This window comes from Vombatus ursinus, unplaced genomic scaffold, assembly GCF_900497805.2.
Source record: "Vombatus ursinus unplaced genomic scaffold, bare-nosed wombat genome assembly UNPS02014449.1, whole genome shotgun sequence".
NCBI classification, from domain to species: domain Eukaryota; kingdom Metazoa; phylum Chordata; class Mammalia; order Diprotodontia; family Vombatidae; genus Vombatus; species Vombatus ursinus.
The window spans coordinates 1,558,515-1,583,724 of record NW_020954227.1 but is presented as its reverse complement, the minus strand read 5'-3'; the positions used below and the strand labels follow the sequence as shown (position 1 = coordinate 1,583,724).

The window sequence follows — 25,210 nt, the reverse complement described above, 5'->3', positions numbered from 1 at the left end:
CACTGCTACTAGGCTAGTCTATTATATCTCCCTTAATATCCCAGTTTCTACAATGGCTTTTCCAAACATTTGCATCCTTCTTCAAACCTCCCATGGGTCCCACTCCCTCCACCCTCTCAACTGAGAACTTTGCCTCATATTTTACAATAAAAAAAAAAATTGAAGCCATTCACTATTAGTTCCCTCTTCTTCATCTTCTGTCATTTATATGCTTTGTGACACTATCTTCACCCCTGCCTCACAAATGATCCCATTCCATCCCACCTTCTCCAGGAGATTGTCTTCTCATCTCTATCATTTATCTTCAATTTCTTCCAGTCTACTGGCTCCTTTCCTATTGCCTATAAACACATGACCATTTCTTCTCCATTTTCAAAAAACCTTCACTTGATCCTTCTGTCCCTATCGTCTTACAAATCTTCTATCCTTTATGGATAAACTCCCTGAAAAAGCCATCTGCAACAGGTACCTCCACTTTCCTCTCACTCTCTTCTGAACACCTTACAATATGGCTTCTGACATCATCATTCAACTAAAACTCCTCTCTCCAAAGTTACCAATAACTCTTAGTTGTCATTTTCCTTGTCTGTTGGCTAATAGGACAAAAAAGGAAAATGACAGCTAAGAGTCATTGGTTAGAGGGTATGTGAGGAAAATGGGGCACTGTTGGTGGAGTTGTGAGTTGATTCATTCATTCTGTAGAGCAATTTGGAACTAAGCCCAAAGGGCTATAAAACATTTGACCTAGCAATACCACTACTAGGTCTGTATCCTAAAAATGATACAGACCTAGTAGTGGTATTGCTAGGTCAAACAAAAAGGAAAAAGACCTCTATGTACAAAAATACTTATGGCAGCTCTTTAAGTGGTGGCAAAGCATAGGAAATTAAGGTAATATCCATCAACTGGGGAATGACTAAACAAGTTATGGTATGTGATTGTGATGGAATACTATTGTGCTATAGGAAATAATGAGCAGGATGCTCTCAGAAAAGCCTGGAGACTGGCATGAGCTGATGCAAAGTGAAATGTACTGTGTACAAAGTAACAGCAATATTGTAAGATAACCAGCTGTGAATGATTTAGCTATTCTCAACAATATCATTGTATTGTTGATCCAAGACAATTCTGATGGACTTATGATGAAAAATGCTATGTATCCCACAGAAAGAACTGATGGTATCTGAATACAGATTGAAGCATACTTTTTTTTTTGCTATCTTTAATTTTCTTGAGGTTTGTTTGCACTTTTTTTGTCTACGTTTTCTTTCACAATGTGACTGTTATGAAAATGTTTTGCATGACTACACATGTATAATATATATCAACTTGCTTGCCTTCTCAATGGAGGGGAGGGAGGAAAGGAGAGAATTTAGAACTCAAAAGTTTTAAAAACGAATGTTAAAAATTGTTTTTACATGTAACTGGGGGGAAATAAAATACTAAAAAGAAAAAAAATGAATTCTTAGTTGTTGGCCTCGTCTCAATCCTTATTTCTCCATGACCTCTCTTCAGTCTGTGACACTAAAGATGACCCTCAAGGGTCACCTCAACCTCTCTCAAGGATTTTGGATCACCACTCTCTTCTGATTCTTCTCCTACCTAAATGATCCCTCCTCATTCTCCTTTACTGGATCCTCATCTACATCATGCCCTCTAACTATAGGTATTCCACAGGGTTCTGATGTCTTCTCTCTATGTACTATCTCACTTGGTGATGTCATCAACTCCACAGATCTAATTACAATTTCTTTGGTGACAATTCTCAAATCTACCTATCTTACCCTTACCTCTCCACTAATCTTCAATCTTGCATCTCCAACTATCTTTCAGACATATCAAATTAGATGTCCAGTAAATGAGATGACATCTTAAAGTCGGCATGTCCAAAAGAGAACTCATTATCTTTTTCCTTACACTCTCTTCCTACTACTGTAGATGGCGCCCCCCACCCCGTCCCCTCAGCCTTGCAACCTAGAAGTTATCCTTGACTCCTCACTATCTCTCATACTCGTTATGCAATCTGTCAAAAGCCTGTCAATTTTAACTTTACAACATTTCTCAAAAACTCCTCTCCTTTGACACTGCCATTCCTCTAATGCAGGCCCTGATCATCTCACACTTGGAGTATAAGAATAGTCTGCAGGTGGGTCTGCTTTCCCAAATGTCCCCCCACTCGAATCCATTCTCTATTCAACAAAATGGTTATCCTAAAGCATAGGGGAGAGAGGAGAGGGGAGAGGGGAGAGGGGAGAGAGGGAGAGAGGGAGGGAGAGAGAGAGGGAAAGAGAGAGAGAGAGAATGTGTGTCTCACTCTATAAACTCCAGTGGCCTCGTTATCACCTCAAGTTTTGTTAGCATATAACTATGGACAATAGGTTCTACTTAGTCTTTTTATTTCTTCTGGTTTTGTTATGACTTCACCCTGTTTACTTGCTATTTTATTAATTTTATTTTCTGTTCTCTTCTTTTTAATCAGATTAGCTAAAGGTTTATCAATTTTATTAATCTCTTCAAAGAACCACCTTTTTAAAAATCATACTTATGATTTTTCATTTCTGGTTTATGTATTTTTCTAATTTTAATATAGCTTCCTTTTGTATTCACTTTACATTTATTGGCTTTCTAGTTTTTTTTTTAAATAAATATTCAGTTCATTAATCCTCTTTTCTTGTTTTGTTGTTGTTTGTAGGGCTAAGATTTAGCTGCATCCCAGAAATTGTGACATGTTGCTTCATCATCATTTTCTTTCATATAATTATCAATTCTATGATTTGTTCTTTGACCCAGTTTATTAAAGATTCCATTGTTAAGTGTTCATTTAGTTATGTGTATTTTCTTTTTAGTCCCTGAACTAATGACTATTTTTATTGTTACTGTTTGGAAAGGATATATTTATTATTTCTGCCTTTTTTTTTCTTGCATTTTTTGGCAGTGTCTCTGTGCCCTAATAGTGAATTTTTTTTTAAAGTTCCATGTAAGCTGAGAAATATGTTCTTATCAGTCCCATTTAGAAGATATCATAAATCTTCTAGCTATAGTTTTTCCAGCTGTTCAGTTCTTTATCTTTCCTTTTGTCTTTCTATTTGACTTACCCAAAACTGAGAGAAGCGCATTGATATCTCCTCTCACTATTATGTTCCTGTCTATGTTGTCTTACAGCTCAGTTAATGGGGTTTGTTTTTTTTTTAATTAATTTGGATGGTAAGGCATTTGCAGCATATGTTTGATATTGATATTGGTTTGTTTTCTAAGGTCCCTTTTAGAATGTTTCCTTATCTATCCCTTTTTCTTTTTCTTTATGTTTGTTTTTGCTTTGTTAGATAGCATGATTGCTGCCCTTGTTTTTGAATTCACTTGATGCCTGAGTAAATTTTTTCGGCACCTGTTTTCTTCTACATGTCCTTGTTTTTTAAATGTGCTTCTTATAAGCAATAGATTGTTTTGTTTCCTTATCTGATCTATGACTTTTTCACTTTATTGGACTATTTAATCCATTCAAAGTTATGGGAATCAAATTTATATATCTTTTTCATTTTGCCTTTAATATTGCAAGCTTTTCCCCCTCTTTTGCTATAAACAGTACTATATCTCTTTTTTTTTTAAAGCAGCCCTATCCTACTTGACTTTTCCTTCACTCTGAGCTCCCTTCTTTTCATTCTAATTTATCCTTTTTAAAAAAAGATTTTGCTTATTTGTTTTCATTTTCTTTTATCTGATTATTTAATCCTTTCCCTCTTTTTTTCTTTTTAGTCAAGTAGAATGCCCCCTTTCTCACCTCTCCTTCAACTTATCTTGTTGATTAGTATTTATAATTAAATTTTCTACTCCCCTTTCTAGATAGGATTTATCTCCCTCACTCTGTTCACTATCCATTCTCCCTTTCTCTGTGCTCTAGAACTTCATTCCCTCATTCCATTGGCCCTCTTCACCCTTCCCTGCCTCCAGTAACACTCTTTCTTTCCTTTTATTCTCCTATATTGGACTTTGTTTTGTTCATGCCCATTCTGCCCTCCCTCTTAAGCCCCTCTAATGAGAGAAATCAACAATCTCTCAAAGATGAAAGAACAGATTAGAAAGAAGAACCCAACATTATGTTGTTTACTATAAATACATTTGTAACATGAAGATTCACAAAGAGTTAAAATGTTGCTCTGGAGCTTTCAAAATAACAAGAAATAATAATCATGATTTCATACAAGACTTACAGATAAAAATAGGTATGATATAAAGAGATAAGAAGGGAAACTGCTTAAAAAGAACCAATGATAATACTCAAGTTGTCTCTACCCATCTTGTCTTTGCAATTAATATGTTTTGCTTGTATGGCAAGCATGTTTTCTTTTAATGTTACTGCTTTTTTCTCTCATCTTTCAAATCATCCTATATCAGCAAACCTGTCTTGTCTTTTGTTTCTTTGGTGAGACTCGCCATCACAGATCCAAGTTTTTCTATTTTATCAATTATTTCTACTGTGCAGGTCACAAATTCATAATTCTCATTTCTCTTTTAAATCACTCAGAAATAGCATGTCATGGTTCTATGCTCTCCTCAAAACTGAAAAGCTTCTCTACCCCATAACATGTTGAATCATTTTCTTTTGTTTTACAGTGTTTACTGATACATTTACAGATACTTTAACTCATTTACTAGATTTAGAAATCTTATTTCTCTAGTTCATGTCTTCCCTGTTGATTTATCTGTTTATGCTCAAGGGCTTTTAATTTTCTTCTCTCTGTGATCTTTGGTAATTTCAGTCTTTTTTTCCCCCTTTCATTTTCCTCTGTTGCTGACTTGTGGACTTTCTCTCCTCAGAAGGTGATTTCCCTAGGGCTAGATCTCAAAGCATTTCAGCTAGCCTCCTCCCATGCTAGGCAATTCATGATTCACCAGACTAAGTCTCTGCCCCACTTGACTTTGAGAAGACAGAATTGGCTCCAATTGAATGATGGACACTTTGACTCAGGGTTACAGTCTCCCCACACACAGGGCATCCTGCCCCAATTCCTTGTTTCTCAGTTCCTTTACCCAGCACTGCAGAGTGCTACCACTTTGTTGCTTCTGCACCCTGGGCAAGTTTCTGATGTTTGGAGTTTGGGTTTCGGCAAACTCTTGAAGCAGGATAAGAATGGGAAAAGGTATAAGGCTGATCTCTACCCCAACACACTACAATCTTGCCCAAACACACTACTCTCTCTGCTCTCCTGCCTTGACAATAGCAACCTCAGCACATTTTTGCAGTTTAGAGTTTGGATTTCCACTGCAGTAGAAAGAAGAAGAGGAGTAGGGGTGTTGGATGTGGAGTTCCTTTCTTTTGCAAGCTTGTTTGTTGGGTGGTTAGTATACCCTTACTTCTGGAAGCACAGTAGGTGTTTGGGAAAGGAATGTTGAATGAGCATGGTTCATGGGTTTTTATCTTGTGTTCTTAGTGTCCCATATCATGAAGACCACTGAAATTGCTGTATCTCTGGCACATAATTTGTATTTTAGAGAGGTCTGAAAGAAAGGTCATGGAGATCAGAAAAAACTATCTAATCCTCCATTTTGTGGGTGATATGACCCAGATGTCTTGGGAAATGGACCTCTAATGAAATGGAGGAGTTCCACATACTCTGATTAAAAAAAAAAAAAAACAGAACTGAGTAGATATTTTGAAATGGAAACACAAGAGGCAAGAAAAACATGTTTTATCAACTGGAAAGGACTACATGAGGACAGATCAATTACATGGGAGAAAGGATAGAGGACTCTACTGGGGAGGGAAGGAAGCGAAAGGGAGAAAACTCTTACATACTAAGGGTGCATGAGATGAAAAATATACAAATACACAGGAAGGGATTTCATCTAAACTGAGCAAAAGAAGGTAGAACACAAATACACTCAAAACATGGTGTAGAACTACACTAAAGTCAACAGGAAAATAGAGGCTAGGGAGAAAAGGGCATACAAGGGAGGGCAGAATAAGTGATGAAATAGTCATAAACAAATCAATGTCCAACACAGAAGAAAAGGAAAGAAAGAATAAAGAATTGTGACTGGGAGCAGGGAAAGGTTGAAGAGAAGAGAGGCAATGGAACAGAAACATCACATCATTTATAGATTACAAAGTATTAACCAAACTCAACTTTTACCACCTTCTTTATAAAGATGGTAGGGGACAAAAAGAAAAGAAAGAAAAGGGCAGGATGGAGGATAATAGACAATTAACTTTCATAACCATTAATGTAAATGGAATTAACTCACCCATATAAAAGAAGACAAAAGTAGAATGGATTAGAACGAAGAACACAACACTATGGTATTTACAATAAATGTACTTGAAGTATTAAGATTCACATAGAATTAAAATGAAGAACTGGAACTTTCAGTAAACTCAAAGATAATATTCATGATTTCATACAAGGCTTAAAGAAGAAAATAGATATGGTATAAAGTGATAAGTAGTGAAACTGTATTTAAAAGGAACCATTGATAACAAATCAGTATGAATACTCTATATTTGTGTATGTGTACACACACACACACACACACACACACACACACACACACACTCCCCAAGCTGTAAAGCATTTAAATACTTAAAGGAAAAGTTATTAAACTGCAGATAGAAATAGACAGTAAAATTATAACACTGGGGAACCTCAACATATCCCAACCTACATAAATCTAACAAAAAGATAAACAAGAAAGAAGGACCCAAATAGAGCTTTAGAAAAATTAGAGAGGATAGATCTCTCCCCATTACTGAATATCAACAGAACCTATGCATAAGAAGTTACAAAAAATGAAAATACACTGGGACATAAAATCCTCACAACAAATGCAGAAATGTCAAAGACTGTAACCTTTACCGGCTACAATGCACTAAAAATTATCCTCAACCAAGAGCCCTGGAAGAATTAAAAATTAATTGAAGTCTAAATAACTTAATTCTAAAATGCATTCCACATTTTCAATTTTTTGCTAAGTCCTGTTATCTCTACCTTCACTACATCTCTCATATATATCCTCTTCTTTCTTCTGATAGAGCTACCACCCTATTCATAGCCAACTTATTCTCTCTGCCTCAATTTCACCCTACTCCCTTTCATCTTCTACTCAGCTTCCAAACTGATATTCCCAAAAGACCAAAATCTTCCCTACTTAATAGTGGCTCCCTATTACTTCCAGAATCAAATTATAATGCTGTTTGGCTTTGAAAGCCCTTCATAACATCAACCCTTCCTACCTTTCCAGCTTTACAATGCTGTTCTTCAAATCAAGCTCTCAACTCCATATTTTTTTACTGGAAGGAAGGAACTAAGGATTTTTTTAAGTTCCTATTATGTTCCAGGCACTATGCTAAGAACTTTATAAATATCTCATTTGCTCCTCACAACAACCCTGTGATGTGGGTGCTATTATTATCCCCATTTTACAGATGAGAGAACTGAATGCTCTCTTTCCTCTTCTTTGCCTCTTGGCTTCCATAGTTTTAAGATTCACCTCCAATCCTACTTTCTGGCAAGAGGCCTTTACCCTACTCCCCCCAAATGCTAAGCAGTCTTCCCTCTAGTTTTGCCTCTAGTGATTGCCTCTAGTTCACCCTGTGTAAATACATATTAATTTACATAGTTGTTTATAATTTGTTATATAAGTTTATATGTTTATAAGTTGTTACATAATAAATTACATAGTTGTTTGCATGTTATCCCTCCAATTAGGATGTGAGATCTTTAAGGGCAGGGAGTGTTTTTCCCTTTCTTTTTAACCCCACAGTAAACTGGCATCATAGGACACATATTGCTTTTGTAGGCCAAAAAACAAATCAGAGGGGCAGCTAGGTGGCACAGTGAATAGAGCTCTGGCCTTGGAGTGAGGAGGACCTGAGTTCAAATCCAGCCTCAGACATTTAACCCTTATTAGCTGTGTGACCCTGGACAAGTCACTTAACCCCAAATGTCTCACCAAAAAGCAAAAAAAAAAAAAAAAAAGGACAAAAAACAAATCAAAGACCAATACAAACAAACCAAATCTTATGTAATGTAGATAAAGCAGTGTTTAGGGATTATTTCTTATCTTAAATGCTTTTATGAACAGAAGAACAAATATTAATTTAGCATGAAACTGAAAAAAAAAACCCAAACTAGAAAACCAACAAATCAAACTTCCCCCAGCTAAACATCAAAGTAAAAATTCTGAAAATAAAAAATAGTAACAAAATTTAAAACATTTTAAAAACACAACTGACAAAACTAAAACTGTTTTTAAGAAACTAATAAAATATATGAACATTAACTAGTCTGATTTTTAAAGACAGGAAAACTAAACTATTTCTGTCAAAAATGGAAAAAAATTTTTCATCATAAATGAAAAAGACATAAAAGGAAACTTATCAGAAATGATTTTGTTCAATTACTGAATAAAATTGATAACTTAGATGAAATGAATATTTATAAAAAAATATATAAAATGCCCAGATTAAGAGAAGAAAATAACATTATTTAAATAATCAGATTCCAGAAAAAAAAATGAACAGCCATAAATTAACTCCCAAAGCAAGAAAACTGCAGGATTACAAAGTGAATTCTATCAAACATACAAAGAACAATTAATATATAAATTGTTGCAAAAATATAAAAAGGAACTCTTACAAACTCTTTTAATGACACAAAAATTGTCTTGATACCTAAACCAGGGAGAGACAAGGTTCAGGGCAGGGGGATGGGGGGGGGGGGACAGGACCAAAACTATATCCCTAAAAAGTAGTGACTGTAAAATATTGAGTATTAGCAAATAAGATATAACAACATACTAAAATGATTATGACCAGATTGGGTTTATACCAAGAAATACAGGGTTTGTTCAATATAATGAAAACTATGAATGTAGTTCTTGTTGTTTGTTCAGTTGTTTCAGTCATGTCCGACTCTTCGTGACCCCATTTGGGGTTTTCTTGGCAAAGATAATGGTACAGTTTGCCATTTCCTTCTCCAGCTCATTTAACAGATAATAAAACTGAAGGAAGCAGGGTTAAGTGACTTGCCCTGGGTCACACAGCTAGTAAGTGTCTGGGGCCAGATTTGAACTCAAGAAGACAAGCCTTCCTGACTCCAAGCCCAGCATTCTATCCAGTGTACCACCTAGCTGACCCTGAATGTAACAGAGCTTATTAAAGACAAAAATAAGGGGCAGCTAGGTGGCGCAGAGGAAAGAGCACCGGCCCTGAAGTCAGGGGGACCTGAGTTCAAATCTGACCTCAGACCAAACACCTGACACTTACTAGCTGTGTGAACCTGGGCAAGTCACTTAACCCCAATTGCCTCACTTAAAAAAAAAAAAAAAAGACAAAAATAAAAATTACATGATCAATATCAATAGACCTCAAAAAGGTATTTGACAAAAGCCAAAAGAATATATAAAATATTTTGGAGTCTATCAACACATACAAAGGAACAATGTGAATTTAACTACAAAATACTTTTTATCGAAATAAAGACAAACCTAAAAATTTGGAGAAATATTAATTGCTCAGGGGTAATAAACAAAGCCAATGTGATAAAAATAACAATACTACCTAATATAATTTATTTATTCAATGCTACACCAATCAAGTTACCAAAGAATTATTTTATAGAATTAGATAACTAGAAGAACAAAAAGTTAAGAATCTCATGGAAAATCATGAATAAAAGTGGGAGAGAGGAGTCTAGCAACACCAGATCTCAAATTGTAGTTCAAAACACAATAATTTTGTACTGGTTAAGAGTTAAGTCAATCAGTGGAACAGATTAGGTACACAACAAATCAAAAGAAGCAAAAAAGAGTAGCCTAGGCTTTGATAAACCCAAAGAACCCACTCACTGAGGGAGTAGGGACTTATTATTTGACAAAAGGACTGGGAAAACTCAAAAGCAGTCTGGTAGAAATTACGTATAGACCAACAGCTCTCACCATATACCAAATGGATAGCTGACTTAGAAATAAAGGATGATATCAAAAACTAATTAGAGAATCAAGGAAGAAATTATTTTTCACATCTGTGGACAACAGCCAAACAAGATACAGAGGATCACAGAAAATAAAATGGACAATTTTGATTATGTAGCATTAAAAAGAAAAATCAATGCAGTTAAAGTTAGAAGGAAATCAGGTAACAGGGGAAAAAAATCTTTGCAGTAAGCTTCTCTAATAAAGATGTCACATCTAAGATTTATAAAGAACTGATTCAAATCTGTAAGAATGAGAACCATTACCCCAAAAGATTAAGAGTCAAAGAATATGAACAAGTAGTTCCTTTAAGAAAATTTAAATATATTCATTTTATAAGCCTTTATTATCTCTTCTCTCCCCTTCTCTCCCCACTGAATAATTTAAACAAAAAATGAAACCTAACAAATATGCATAATCCAGAAAAACAAATTCCCATGTTGGTAATGTCCAAAAATGTACATCTCATTCTACATTTTAAGCTCATCACCTTTATGGGAGGTGGTAGGTCACGGTTCATCTTCAGCTAGGTTGAAGAGTAGACGGGGTTGAAACTGGAGTCACAGAAATATTGAGTTCAAATCCTACCTCAAAACACTTGCTGGCTGTGTGACCCTGTGCAAGTCATGTAACACTCTCTACTTCAGTTTCTTCATCCGCAAAAATAACACCTACCTCACAGAATTATTGTGAAAATAAAATAATATTTCTAAAATGCTTTGCAAAAACCCTAAATCATGATATAAATGCCAGTTATTATTGTTATCATTTATCATTATTAGTTCTCTAGACTTAAAGCATTGATCAGAGTTTTAAAGTCTTTTCGTACTTGTTTTTTTCCATGACGTTATTTAAATTGTTCTAGTTCTGTTCATTTCACTCTCTATCAGTTCACAGAGATCTTCCCAGTTTTCTCTAAAACTATCCATTTCATCATTCCTTGTGGCACAATAATATGCCACTATATTGGATGAAAGAGGGGAGCCAATAGGGCACACTAAGCAGCAAATCTGTAGCTCTCCCATATTCATCTCCACACAACCACAAAATAGTACCCCTAAATAAATCCTGGAACAGTAGAATGAGCAAGAAGAAGGAGTGAAACAATCTTTTAGCCCAAGAAACTTGGAATATCAGCAAGAAAAATCTGTCTCACTTGGGTAAAAGGGAAGCACATTCCAGCGCAGAAAGCATCCCAGCAAACCAGCAGCAAGCTCCACCTCAGCAAACCAGCGGAAGATGTGAGCCCCAATGTGGTGGAGCAGGCAAATACCATCACCAGGACCACCAAGTGCTTCAGAGTAGCCCCAGGCAAACATTCATTCTCCAGCATCGCGAGAGGAGGAGTTAAGCCAGATCTCCACATGCTTCAGTGCAGCCCCTGCCAAACAGGCATCCTCCAGGGACCAGACCTGCATGTGCTTCAGCACAGCCCGAGGGAAACACAAAAACACCCCACCGGGCCTCAGCACACACCACACACCACCACTAGGACCCCAGCACAGCACAAAGTAAGCTTCCAGACTCCTACAACTCCAACAGCGCCAACAATCCCCCAGCCCACCCCCTCAGCACGGCACCAGACACAAGGGCACCAGCGGGCCTCAAGGCAACATCAGCACGACACCAGGTAAACAGCCAGGACCTGCAGCATAAGAAGCCTGAGAGAATGCCCCTTCCACCACAGGTGCAGAGCTCAAATTTAAAAGAAAGGCAAAAGGGAGGGGGGGGGAGCAAAAAACAAAAATAGAATCTGACCACAGAAAGTTATAATGGTGACAGGGAAGTCCAAGATACCAACTCAGAAGAGGACAATAATGTCAAAACACTTAGGGGCAAAACCCCAAAGAAAAATGGGAAGCGGTTTTAAGTCCAGAAAAAACTCATAGAAGACATCAAAAAGGAGCTTAAAAATCGTAGAAGAGATGCAGAAGAAAAAACAGGAAAAGAAATGAGAGTGATGCAAGAAAATTATTTTAAAAAAAGAGTCAACAGCTTAGAAACTGCCAAAAAAGTAGAACTGGCCAAATGGGAAAGAATATACAAAAATCCACTGAAGAAAATAACTCCTTAAAAAGTACAATTGGCTAAATGGAAAAGAAAGTACAAAAACTAATTGAGGAAAACAATACCTTAAAAGTTAGAATTGGGCAAGTGGAAGCTAATGACTCTATGAGACACCAAGAATCAATCAAACAACTTCAAAAGAATAAAAAAATGGAAGAAAATGTAAAATACCTCAAGGGAAAAACAACTGACCTGGAAAATAGAATCAGGAGAGACAATGTCAGAATCACTGGACTACCTGAAAGCCATAATCAAAAGAAGGACTTGGGCGGCATCTTTAAGGAAAACTGCCCTAATGTCCTAAAAACAGACAGCAAAACAGGCATTGAAAGACTCCACCAATCATCGCAGGAAAGAAATCCCAAAATAAAAACTCCAAGGAACATTATAGCCAAATTTCAGAACTATCAGGTCAAGGAAAAAAAACTACAAGTGACCAGAAAGAAACAATTCAAATATCCAGGAGTCACAATCAGGATTACACAGGACTTAGCTGCTACAACATTAAGGGACTGGTGGTGATGGAACATGATCTGGAAGGCAAAGGAGCTAGGACTACAACCAAGAATCACTTATCTGGCAAAATGAAGCATAATACAACAAAGGAAAAAAATGGTCATTCAATAAAATAGAAGGATTTCAAGCTTTCATAAGAAGACCAGAATTAAACCAAAAATCTGATCTCCAATATCAAGATCCAAGAGAAACAAATAGGTAAACAGGGAAAAGAAAACATAAGGAATTCAATAGAGCTAAACTATTTATATGGCCACATGGGAAAATGATACTTGTAATTCTTAAAAACTATATCACTAATAGTACAGCTAGAAGGAATATACACAGAGGATACAGATATAAGTTGAATTTGGGGGAATGATACAAAAAAATTAGGAGATGAAAAAGAGTAGTAAAATAGGTTTAGAAGGGAGAGGTAGAATGGAGTAAATTATTTCACATGAAAAGGTGCAAAAGACCTATTACAGTGGAAGGGAAGATGGGAGGGTAGGTAATAAGCATTGCTTGAACCTTACTCTCATCAGTATTGGCACAAAGGGAATCATATACACAATCAGTTGAATATAGAAATCTATCTTACCCAACAGGGAAGTAGGAGGGGAGGAGATTAAGTAAAGGGGGTATGGAGACTGACAGAAGGGAAGGCAGATCAGGGGAGGTGGTAGACACAAGCAAAATACTAGTGAGGAAGGAAAAGATGAAAGGAGAGAGAGAACAGACAGGAAGAAGAATTAGGATGGACAGAAATACACAGGTAGTAAACATAACTGTAATGTGAATGCAATGAACAATCTCACAAAATGGAAGCAGATAGCAGAGTGGATCAAAAACCAGAATCCTATAATATGTTTTTTACAAGAACCATACTTGAAGCACAGAGACACACACAGAGTAAAGGTAAGGGGCTGGAGCAGAATCTATTATGCTTCTGCTGAAGTAATAAAAGCAGGAGTAGCAATCTGGATATCAAAGTAAAAGCAAAAATAGACCTAATTAAAAAAGATAGGGAAGGAAACTACATCTTGCAAAAAGGCATCATAGACAATGAAGCAATAATCAATACTAAAATTATATGCACCAAGTGGAATAGCATCCAAACTCTTAAAGAAGTGTGCTATAGGAAGAAAAAGACAGCAAAACTATACTAGTGGGGCATCTCAACTGTCCCCTCTCAGAACTCGATAAATCGATAAAACAAAAAAAAAATAAACAAGAAAAACTGAAGAGTTAGGTTTGACAGACCTTTGCCATCATTTTGACATAAAGGGTGACACCTTAAGCAAATTAGAAAAGCAAGAAATTGTCTACCTGTCAGATCATGACCAAAAAAGAGATACAGAGCATCACAAAATGTAAAACAGATAATTTTAATTATATTAAATTTAAAAGCTTTTGTACAAAGAAAACCAATGCAACCAAGATTAGAAAGAAAGCAGAAAGATGGGAAACTATCTGTGTCTCTATCTCTGACAAAGTGTTTCTGTCAGTGTCTGTGACAAAGGCTTCATTTCTCAAATATATAGAAAACTGAATAAAATTAACAAGAATACAAGTTATTCTCTAATTGATAAATGGTCAAAGGATACGAACAGGCAGTTTTCTGATGAAGAAATCAAAGCTATCTATACACATATGAAGAAGTGCTCCAAATCACTTCTGATTAGAGAAATACAAATTAAAACAACTCTGAAGTACCACTTCATACCTATCAGATTGGTTAATATGACAGAAAAGGAAAATGATAAATGCTGGAGAAGATGTGGGAAAATTGGAACACTAATGCACTGTTGGAGTTATGAACTGATCCAACCATTCCAGTGAGCAATTTTGAACTATGCCCAAAGGGCAACCAAACTGTGCATACCATTTGACCCAGCAATACTACTACTAGGTCTGTATCCCAAAGACAGCATAAAAAAGGAAAAAAGACCTATATGTGCAAAAATATTTATAGCAGCCCTTTTTGTGGTGGCAAAATACTAGAAATTGAGGGGATGCCCATCAATTGGGGAATGGCTAAACAAGCTGTGGTATATGAATATAATGGAATACTATTGTGCAATAAGAAATGATGAACATGCAGATTTCAGAAAAACCTGGAAAGACTTTTATGAACTGATACAAAGTGAAATGAGCAGAACCAGGAAAACATAGTATCAGCAACATTGTGCGATGATCATCTATGAATGACTCAGCTCTTCTCAGCAACACAATGATGCAAGACAAGTACAAAGGACTCAAGAAGGAAAATGCTAACCATATCCAAATAAAGAACTGATGGCCTCTGAATGCAGATTGAAGCATATTTTTTTCACTTTCTTTATTCTTTCTTACATTTTTTTTCTTTCAATTTGTTTCTTCTTTCACAACTATGACTAATATGGAAATATTTTTACATGATAGCACATGCATAAACTATATCACACTTTTTCAGAAAAGGGAAGGGTAGGGAGGGAGAAAAATTTAGAACTCAAAATCTTGTAAAAATGAAGGCTAAAAATTTTCTTGACATATAACTGGGGAGAGGGCAGCTAGGTGGCACAGTGGATAGAGCACCGACCCTGGATTCAGGAAGACCTGAGTTCAAATCTGGACTCATACACATAACACTTACTAGCTGTGTGACCCTAGGCAAGTCACTTAACCCCACTGCCTAGCCAAAAATAAAAACAAACAAAAAAACAAGACATATAACTGGGGGGAAAATACTACTTTAGGTTTTTTTTGCTTTTTGGTGAGGCAATTGGGGTTAAGTGACTTGCCCAGGGTCACAAAGCCAGTAAGCGTCAAATGTCTGAGGCTGGATTTGAACTCAGGTCCTCCTGACTCCAAGGCCAGAGCTCTATCCACTGCACCACCTAGCCGCCCCGAAAAAATACTATTTTTAAAAAAATATTCCATTATACTCACATACTATAATTTTGTCTTATCATTCCCCAATAAGGAAGGCCACTCCCTTACTTTCCAGTTTGGGGTTACTATAAAGAGTTGCTCTAAATATAGTGTACCTGTTTTCCTAAAGCCCTTCCAACATTGATCACTATCCTCTTTTGTCTTCTTTGCCAGTCTGATGATTGTGAGGTAAAATCTCAGAATTCCTTTAAATTAGCCTCTATGAGTGATTTATAGCATTTTTTTTTCATATAGTTGTTGACAGTTGGGATTTCTTTCTCTGAAAACTGCCCATCTAAATCCAGCTCCAGAATGATGAGGCACCAGAAGGGTGAGCTACCAGGATGCCTAAGGAGAGGTGAACTGGCCTAGGTTGGAAACAGAGCAGTTCAGTTATGGAAAAAGGAAAGAAGGAGGGAGAGAGGAAAGAGCCAGAGTACTTAAGGTACGCACTAGTGCACTCTTAGTGGAGCTGTGAATTGGAAAGCAATATATTACTTATGCCCAAAGTAGTAAAATGTGTATGTTCCAAATACACTTCTACTACTCTAGATCACAAAGAAATCAGTGAAAGAGGAAAAGTAACTAAATGTACAAACATTTACAGCAGCTATTTTCATGAATAAATTATAAAACTAAAATTATAAACTAAAAGGATATTCTATTGGGAAACGACTAAACAGATTGTGGCATGAATATAATGAAATGTCTTAAGAAGTGCCAAAATACACAGAGAATAGAGCACTGGCCTTGGAGTTAGGAGGACCTGAGTTCAAATCTAACCTCAGACATATAACACTCACTAGCCGTGTGACTCTGGGAAAGTCACTTAACCCCAAATGCCTCACCAAAAATAAAAGAAAAGAAAAGAAAGAAAGAAATGATGAAACAGAACGTTTCAAAGGCAACTGAGACCACTATGAACTGATGCAAAGGGAACAGAACTAGAACATTTTATACATTCTAGAGAAAAACAACTTTAAAAGCCTTAAGAATTCTGATCAATACAATGATAAACGAGTCCACAAGAATAAAGAGGAAACATGCCACTCACCTCCCAACACAGAAGTAAATGAACTTAAAATTCAGAAAGAGATATACTTTTTTCGGACATGGATAATGTGGGAATGTGTTTTGCCAGACTATGCAGACATGTATTAAGGGCTTTATTTTTTTAGTAGTTGGGTTTTTTGGGGTTTCTTTGTTTTTGATTTGCTCAGTTGGGAAAAGGGGTTGGTGGGAGGTACAGATTCATAAGAAACAACAAAGATTATCTATGCTATCACATGCCACATTCATTTCAATATAACTTATTGTTGGTGTAGTTGTGTCGCTCTGAATTAAACTCTGGTACTGAACCACATTACCAAAAAGGAATGGTGAAAATATACTATATCACTTTGCTACCAAAATAAAAAATTTAAACACAATACCTTGTTTGGGTAGAACTACTATTCACATTATTTTTATTGGAAATGAAATGAGAATATTTATTGAAAAAAATAATGCATTATGTGCACAAGATTTAAAATAGACAGGATTTGTAGTTTTAAATCATATTGTTAACACTTTTTCTGTATAACAAAATATAAAGAAAAAAGAAAACTGCTTGTTCTTATCCTTTGACCATTTGTCTTTTGAGGAATGGTTTTTAGTGTTATAAATTTGAATTAGTTCCTTATGTATCTTGGATAATTATCAAAAACTGTGCTGTAAAACATTTTCCCCATTACTTATAGAAGGGCATTCTGATTTTAAGGGTGTTAGATATTTGTACAAAAACTTTTAAAATTTTTATATAATCAAAATTGTCTATTGTATCTTCTGTGATCCTCTCTATCACTTCTTCAGTCATATTTAGTAATCAGTCTTCAGTCTTACCCTCTCCACAGATCTGAAAGGTATTTCTTTCTAAGTTGCTTATTATGTTGCTTTTACATCTAAAGTCATGTATGCATTTAATTTATCTTTTATAGATTGTGAGACGTTGGTTATATCTAATTTCTGCTGAACTGCCTTCCAGTTTTCCCAGTAGTTTTTATCAAACAGTCTTTACCTCAGGAAATGGAGTCTTTGGCTTTACTGAACACTAAACAAACAGAAAAAAGGGGGAAAAAATTCAAGCAATTAACAACTGGAAAACTGCACCAAAGAATTAATAAAAAGAAAATGCAAATTCAAGCAACTCTGATGTTCCACCTCAGATCTATCGGATTGGTGGAGCTGACAAAAAAAGAAAATGACAAACATTGGAGGATCTGCAGGAAAACAGGCACAAAATTGTTTTCAATAGTAAAAGAAATGTATTTTTCAAACCTTTACAGCTGTACTCTATATTCACACATTTGTAAGTGTAATGTAACACGTTTCTTATTCAGAAATTATTTATTTAAAAGAACATAGGCAAGTACCTAGAAGAAAAAGGTCCTTTGAGAAGTCTAGGGGCTGCAGGACATAGCAAAAAAAGCAATGGTCTAGGAGCCATAAGACCTAGCTTAGAATCCTGGTTCTACCAATCATCTTAGCTGTATCATAGTGCAGGTCATTTAACCTGTCCAAGCTTCAGTCTTTCCAGCTGCAAAAAAATAACAACTGCCCTGTCTATCACACGGTGTTATATTTAAAGGATAGGAATAGGGACTGAAATTATTTACTGGTATAAGGAACCTCCTGGATGAGGAAACTTTCCCTATCAATGCAGACTGACACCTTCTCTACAACTTACAATCTTAGAAAGCTGCTTTGTGCACCAAGAGATTAAGTGATTTACCAATGGTCACATAACCAGTACATGGTAGATAGAGGCTGGACTTGAACTCACGTGATGGAGCAGAAGCAGGATTTGAACCCTGATCTTCCTGGCTCATAAGCTAGCTTTCTATCCATCAAATCACGGTATAATAATACTCAAATGGGTATGTGATCTCATTTGGGTGTGCCCTCCAAGGAGGCTTGTTTGTTTCTCTTTTTTTGTTTCGATTTTTTTTTTGTTCATTTGTTTGTTTTTTTGACAGACCTGTGATTTCATTGGTATAGAGAACTCCTAGAGAGGAAACTCTCTACTACGGCAAGTCTTTTTGAATTTTGACTGACGAAAGTTACAAATATCCTATGACAAAGGTAAAAAATGTTATTCAGATTTTTAAAATGTGGCAAAATCTTTACACTGTAACTACATACTATAACTATATAACTATATACACTTTAACACTATACAATATAAATAACATTCAACCTGAGATTTGTTTAAAAGTTTTTTGTTTTTTTTAATCATCTGGAGTTTCCAGAGGTTAAGTGACTTGCCCAGAGGTCATAAACCAGGATGTGTTAGGCAGGACTTGAACTCAATCTTCCTGATTTGCTCTGTGTGGCAGAGCAGGCTAACAAACCCAACACATCTCAGAGAATTCTCAAGGCTTCACTATACTGCAGCACAATACAATATTGAATTCTCATACGAGTTTTAAATTACCTTAATAAATAGCCAAAACAATTACAAAGATTTTCCTGAAAAAGATTTAAAATAAAAAGTTCTAGCATTTAAAACAATAAATTTCATTCATCTGTAAAACAGACTTTATAGAGAATACTTTCATCCTCCCAATGAGGCAGATAAACAAGATGTGATATAGTGAAAAGTGTGCTAGATTTGGAGTCAAAGAACTTGAAGTTCAAATCTCAGCTCTTATCTGCCTGGGTTTGTGACCTTGGGCAAGCTACTTTTCTGGGCCTTAGTTTCCTCATCTGTAAAAAAGGGGACTAGATAAGATGGTCTCTAAGGTCCCTCCCAGCTCTAAAACTATTATTTATGCTACTTAAATATTTATAGGCTTAGTGAATGGTAACAGTGAGAAGGTGGCTTACAGATCATTTTATCCTCATTTTACAAAGAGGAAGCTGAGGCCTAGCCAGGCCAAGAAACTGAGCCCAAGACCACACAGCAAATTAGAGGGAAAATCATGACTAAAATCCTGACTTAAAGCCCAGTGTTCTTTCCAATAACAAAACTGGTAGGTGTAACCATAACCCCAAGGGAAAAATCACTGGAGCTCAGACTAAATCAAACAATTCTATAACATACACCCTGCAATACACTCCTGTCATATCTTTACCTTTCTTCCCTTCTGACCTGTAATTCATGCCAGGCTCACAGTCTTACATTTATTGGGCCATTGGTCTTGCCATATTTATTTAATTACTATATATTTTTCAAATAATATTCACTGTCTTGTTTTCACAACTTAGTATACAAAACATGAATTTTTATCTCAGTTTTACCACAATGCATTAGTCAAATAACTTGTCCAGTGTAACACTGCTAGTTAGTGGCAGGGCTAAAACTAGAACCCACATGTTATTTATCCAACAACCACAGGCAAGAACTTAGATTATCTAAAAGATTTGTGATTTCCGAAGTGTGAGGAATATTAAGCCCAGTAATCTACACACTACCCCAAGTTAGCTCTCTATGTACAAAAACCTAGAAGAAAAAGTCTCTGAACTGTCAAGAGGTGGTTTTTCTTCCGATATATCATAGTGCCTACTTCAAATAACACCTTACCAGAGAAGCTCTGCCTATGTTAATCTTAAATTAAGATTTTCAGGTTTAATCTTAGTTTATGTAGATGTTACTCAGTCTAGAAAAGAAAAGTGGTATTTCTGAAAGATTCAAGACACTTGAATTCTATTTTTGAGGCAAGTCACTAAAGCTTTCCAGTCGGTTTCCTTACAGGGATTGGGTTGGAATATTTATAATATTCCTCCTACCTCTGAAATGATTTTAATGCTTTCGTTTAAAGCAATAAACTTCATTCATCCGGAACTTATATTCTGTAGTATGACTAAGTAACAGGTGAAGATATTCCTTTATATAAGAGAATATTTCCCATCCATTACAATATATACAATTTGCTTTTTTAAAAATCTTAGAAAAGGTTGGTCCTCCTAAACAGAGGATCTGGGGGGGTGGGGGGTAGCACTGGTTGGTGAGTTTCCAGGATTGTTTCCAGGATGGTTTCAAGAGCCAGTGAAAATGAACAAAGGGTATTTTACCTCACGTATCCCCCATCCCGGGCAGATGCAAAGTGGTTCAGAGTTGATCCAATCTGAAACCGAAGGCCTGCACAGCTCAGGGTCAACAAATGACTAGATTGGCTTCCTGCGGTCGCCTCACAGAGAAGTACACTTTAACCCTCCCCCCGGAAAGTGTCAAGGTAAAAGGAATACAAATACCCGCCCTTCGGGGCACGGAGCTCAGCTCCATCAATGGGCAGCGAAGCCCTCCCTCCCTCCGGACGTGGCAGCAGGCCGGGGCCGGGCCCCCTCCCGGCTCCCCCAGCGCCGGGCCGAGCGCCTGGCGTTCCCGTCTAAGGGATGCCGGCGTGGTTGGTCGTTAACGTCCGACAGAAGCTCCGAGGGCAGCCTCGGCTCAGCTCTCCCAGCCAGGTCCGCTCCGGGCCCCTGAGGGTTGGTCACCAGCCCCGTGGCTGGGGGAAGAAGGACAAGCAGCCGCCACAAAGCTGCCCCGCGGCACTCACCCCTCATCCTCCCTGTACCTAACCTCGCCGAGCGATCCACGGACCAGCCCCGACCCAACGCGACCTCGCCCCTTCCATCATACCCGCGTCCGCACAACTGCCGGCGCCGCAGCTCACCTGGTTGCGAGGCGTCAAATCCGCATCCGGCTTCCGCTTGAGCTCCGGCTTCCCCTCCTCGCGCCTCTCCCGCGCCCCCGGCGGCGCCGTCGCGGCCCAGACGTGGCAGCGGTAGTGCCCCCGCCCCCTGACGCATGGGCCGAGCGGAGGGCAGTGTCCTGACGGAACCGGAGCTGATGAGCCTGACCCGAGGGAGGGAGAGAGCAGGGGAGGGGGGAAAGAAAAATAACGCCGTGTTCTGCCGCCCACGCTGGGACTGCGTCAGACCGTGGGCCTCAGACTTAGACTCATCACCTGGAAACGACTCCACCTCTTCTCTCATCTCCGAGAATTTCATCAGCTTTGGTATTGTGTATTCATCCCAGGAATAAACTAACTCTGGAGTGTTTTCGTAGTGGTATGAGTGATGAATAGGAAGCACACAAGTAACAGATTGTTTTTGCTTCTACAGGGCTATTTTCATTTCCCAGGATTTAGAGCTGGCAAAGAGTCTTGGAAATCATTCTCTCTAATGCTCCTATTTTACAGATGAATAATAAAGAGTTCTAGAACGACGTGATTTAGCCCAAGTCACATAAGTAGGGAGGTTTTCCTTAACACTGTGGTACGACTCTGTTGTTTCTCCTTTGCATTATTTTTGGCTCTATTCTATACTTAAGCTACAAATGGTACAAAAGAGCATTGGATTTCGGAAAAGTTCCAGCTTTCCAACTTACCATACTACTTGTATGACTGAACAACTTTCACATAACTTCTCCTGGCCTCAGTTGCTTCCGTCTGTGGACCTCAAAGGATTGTGAGAAAAGTAAAAGTGTATTCAGTCAATTCAGCAACAATTATTAAATGATTATGTGCAAGGTACAGTTTTAGGGCAGTAAGATAAGAGGTAAAAGACCCTGTTCTCAAGAAGTTTAAAATGTAATTGGGAGAAAGGGGTCAGGAGGAAGAAAACAAGTACTCGCTGGTCCCTGCCACCATCATGTAGGGAATTAATTTCTTTACAGAACAGACTAGTAGTCATCCCCAAGAACTACCAGCTGCCACATATGTGGCAGACAGGCCAATCTAGCTGAAGCAGCAAGGTGCTACTACCATGTCTTTTCAGACTTAGGAGGCCATAGCCCAGGACACTAAACCTAAGAGCCCTGGGAATAGTAGTGGTCAAACACTATCCATAACTGTCACAGAATGGAAAAGTCATGGTAAAGAAGGGTCTCCCTTGCTTTACCATCACCAACACCAACTGATGACCACCTGTAATCATCAAGCAGGGAAGCCCTAGAGCTCTAGGAATGGCAACACTTCCCAGACCCCCAGTCCAACTTCCCATACAATCCCCACAGTCACAATCCTGGGAAGTGTGATTTATAAAAAGTTTGAGAGGCATAGTTTCTGGGCAATTAATCATTTTTTAATCATACTAGTAGATAAATAATAAAAGAGGTCAGTGGTACTCTGTAATGCCAGAGACCCCTCAACACTTATATGCCCTGGGAAGAGTGGGAATTCTTGAGGGTGACAACTCTGATTGATTAACAATTAATGAAAAGAATGAATATTATAATGAGAAGTGGGGTTATTCCAATGAGGGGTTGGGGGACAGGACTCTGATCACTCAGTGTTGGACAAAGAGACTTGTCTCTTATCCAGACTACCCCCAGCTAGGGCAATGTAGACAAAAGGGGATCCACCTTTGTTCAGACCTGGCTGATTAGAACACAGTGGGCTAGAATTCACCTTAGGTTAAATTCTTTGGTTCTCTACTTGGGTGGGGTCATCCCACCCAGGATGAAAAGGCATGTACCTGGAGATTTGGGCAATCTCATTCATCAACAATGTCCTTAAGATGCTGGGTTGGCCGAGTACATAATGAGGATCTAGGAAGGGAAAAAAAAAACCTAGATGTCCCCAATAATTAATTATTTAATAATCATTACTCTCAGAAGCAACCTGTGGAGATACAACCCAGCAGCTGTTTCTGTGGATGCTCCTGCCCCTGCTCCCCCTGCAGCCACAGCTACTGAAAAACTAGAAAAGAAAGTTCTCACCACCAAAGACAGCATAGCATTGTCAAATGGTTCACCATCAGAAAAGGACATGGTTATCAATAGAAATGGTATTGAAGAAAATGCATGGCCATCTTCTTTGCCACTGCACCCAAAGAGTCATGGAGCCTTTCCATGTGACTTTTAAGCTGAAACTTCTTTGTGTTGTCTCCTTTAGACTGTGAGTTCCTTAAGAGCAAGAATCGTCTTGATTTTCTGTTTGTATCCTCAGTGCTTAGCACAGAGTTTTACAATTAGTAAGTGCTTAATAAATGGTTTGTCAGTCAGTTATTTAGTCAGTCATTCAAGATTGAAACAAAATGTGACACATGTAGACTATATAGGATATAATAAAAGAAGTTTGTGTAACATCATGAAAAGGACATTTGACTAGGATATATGTCTGGTTCTGAAGAATGCAGCTCCTCTGATCCACATAGGGAGGAGGGTGAGTTGGCTTGCACAGCAACAGGAAGTCCATCAAGTCTGAGGGTCTGATTCCTTATATACTGGAATTTTGATGCCTTAGGTGACCAGGAAGCTGTTTCAGTTGTATGAGCTTTAGTTCCCTAGAACAATTAATACTTGAGGATGGTTTCATTGCCAATTTAGGGAAAGACTAGTCTAGCCTTTGTTGCTATGGCCTTGGTGGATGTTGTGAAACTAACCTGGCCCATGTGTAAGAGATGCTGCTCCTACTACATCCCATTCCCTGGTGGCAAGGTTCTAAAAAGTCTTCCATGGGGCTTTATACCATTTAATTGGCCTTAAGTCTATTACTGGACAATTCTGAAGGATTAAAAAAGCCCTGTGTAGGCAGTACTTAAGTAATAGCTTAGGGCAGGCAAACAGATGAACAGAAAGCAAAGACTCCGAGAAATATAATGGCCCCTTAAAGTAGTACCATACCAAAATGGAGACGAATGAAGGCCAGAATTCTTAGGTTTAACTCCCACCTTGCGAGGAATTGACTTCCAGATCTTAAAATTTTGGTTTGTGTGATGGATGTTGCCAGATATTTGAAATTCACAGTGGGTTTATTGATATAAATCAATGATGAGGGCTTCAACCAAAAGGATACTTCTGGCAAAGTTACTGACCCTTGTCACAAGTCAGGGACATCTGGCTAGGATGTCATTGTGATCTTAAATATTTGTATCATAAAAAGACAAGTATTTTTCAATAATAATTCAAAAATGGGAATTTCCTGGGTTTTTTTTTTTTCAAATAGCTTTTGAAGCATTAAAGTTAATTGTTCTTTATTTGATAGAATTCATTTGTAAATCCATCTCATGCTAGACTTTTTTCCCTCCACTGGAAGCTTACTTATGGCTTGTTCAATTTTCTGAAATTATGTTATTTAAATCCTCTATTTCTTGTTCTGGGCATTTTATGTTTTTATATATATTGTGGAGGAAATTCTGATTTTTATAATAATCAATGTGATATGCATTATTAATATATTAATAGATTAGATTTTGCAGAATTGCTTTTCCCAGCCTGTGAGTCAGACTCACAATGCAGCTTGAACTGATCAACCAAACCTTGACAAGGCTCACAATCACTGGCATCCTTCTGCTTGCATACCTAAAGTGAAGGGAATCAAAGACTATAGAGCCTGTTCCCATCATGGAACTCTGGTCCTGTGACCCACTGAGTAACAACCCCCAAGGACTCCAAAGTTGTTGTGTTGTCATCCATTTGTGGGCTTGTCATGGGAAACCACTCTGGCCCTGGGAACTATTGTTTGTAATCCACCTTCCCCCCTCCCTTGCCACTTGTGATTTAAGTATGATATCTCTGCCTTCACTTCAGCAAGGTGGAATTCTGATCAGGACAATTCCTGATTTGCAAATCTGTTCCTCATAATTAATTAAATGGCTACCTGATTGCTGGCACTTTGTCTCTGGCCTGCTGCTTCATCAGTCTCAGGTTAGAGACTGGCTCAGTAAAATCCAGTTAACAATATCCTTCCATTTAATTTAGATCATCATTGATATGTAATTGTGTGAAATTGTTTCTACTAATTTCTTTTCTTCATTGATTGTGAATTCAGCTTTTTTTATT

General features: G+C 37.6%; 1 protein-coding gene across 8 annotated transcripts in view; it reads right to left on the bottom strand.

Annotated features, from left to right (window-relative positions):
- Positions 1-21,174, bottom strand: part of GNPNAT1 (glucosamine-phosphate N-acetyltransferase 1) — a 32,808-nt gene extending 11,634 nt beyond the window's left edge. The window contains exon 1 of one of the 8 annotated variants that reach the window (XM_027861113.1): positions 21,099-21,174. Coding sequence is in view for 2 of the 8 variants with exons in the window: in XM_027861111.1 (XP_027716912.1) it covers positions 20,982-20,988 (7 nt within the window). In the remaining 6 variants the exon portion in view is untranslated. The other 7 variants (XM_027861117.1, XM_027861114.1, XM_027861116.1 and 4 more) reach the window with 7 other exon arrangements.
- Positions 21,175-25,210: the final 4,036 nt, after the last annotated feature.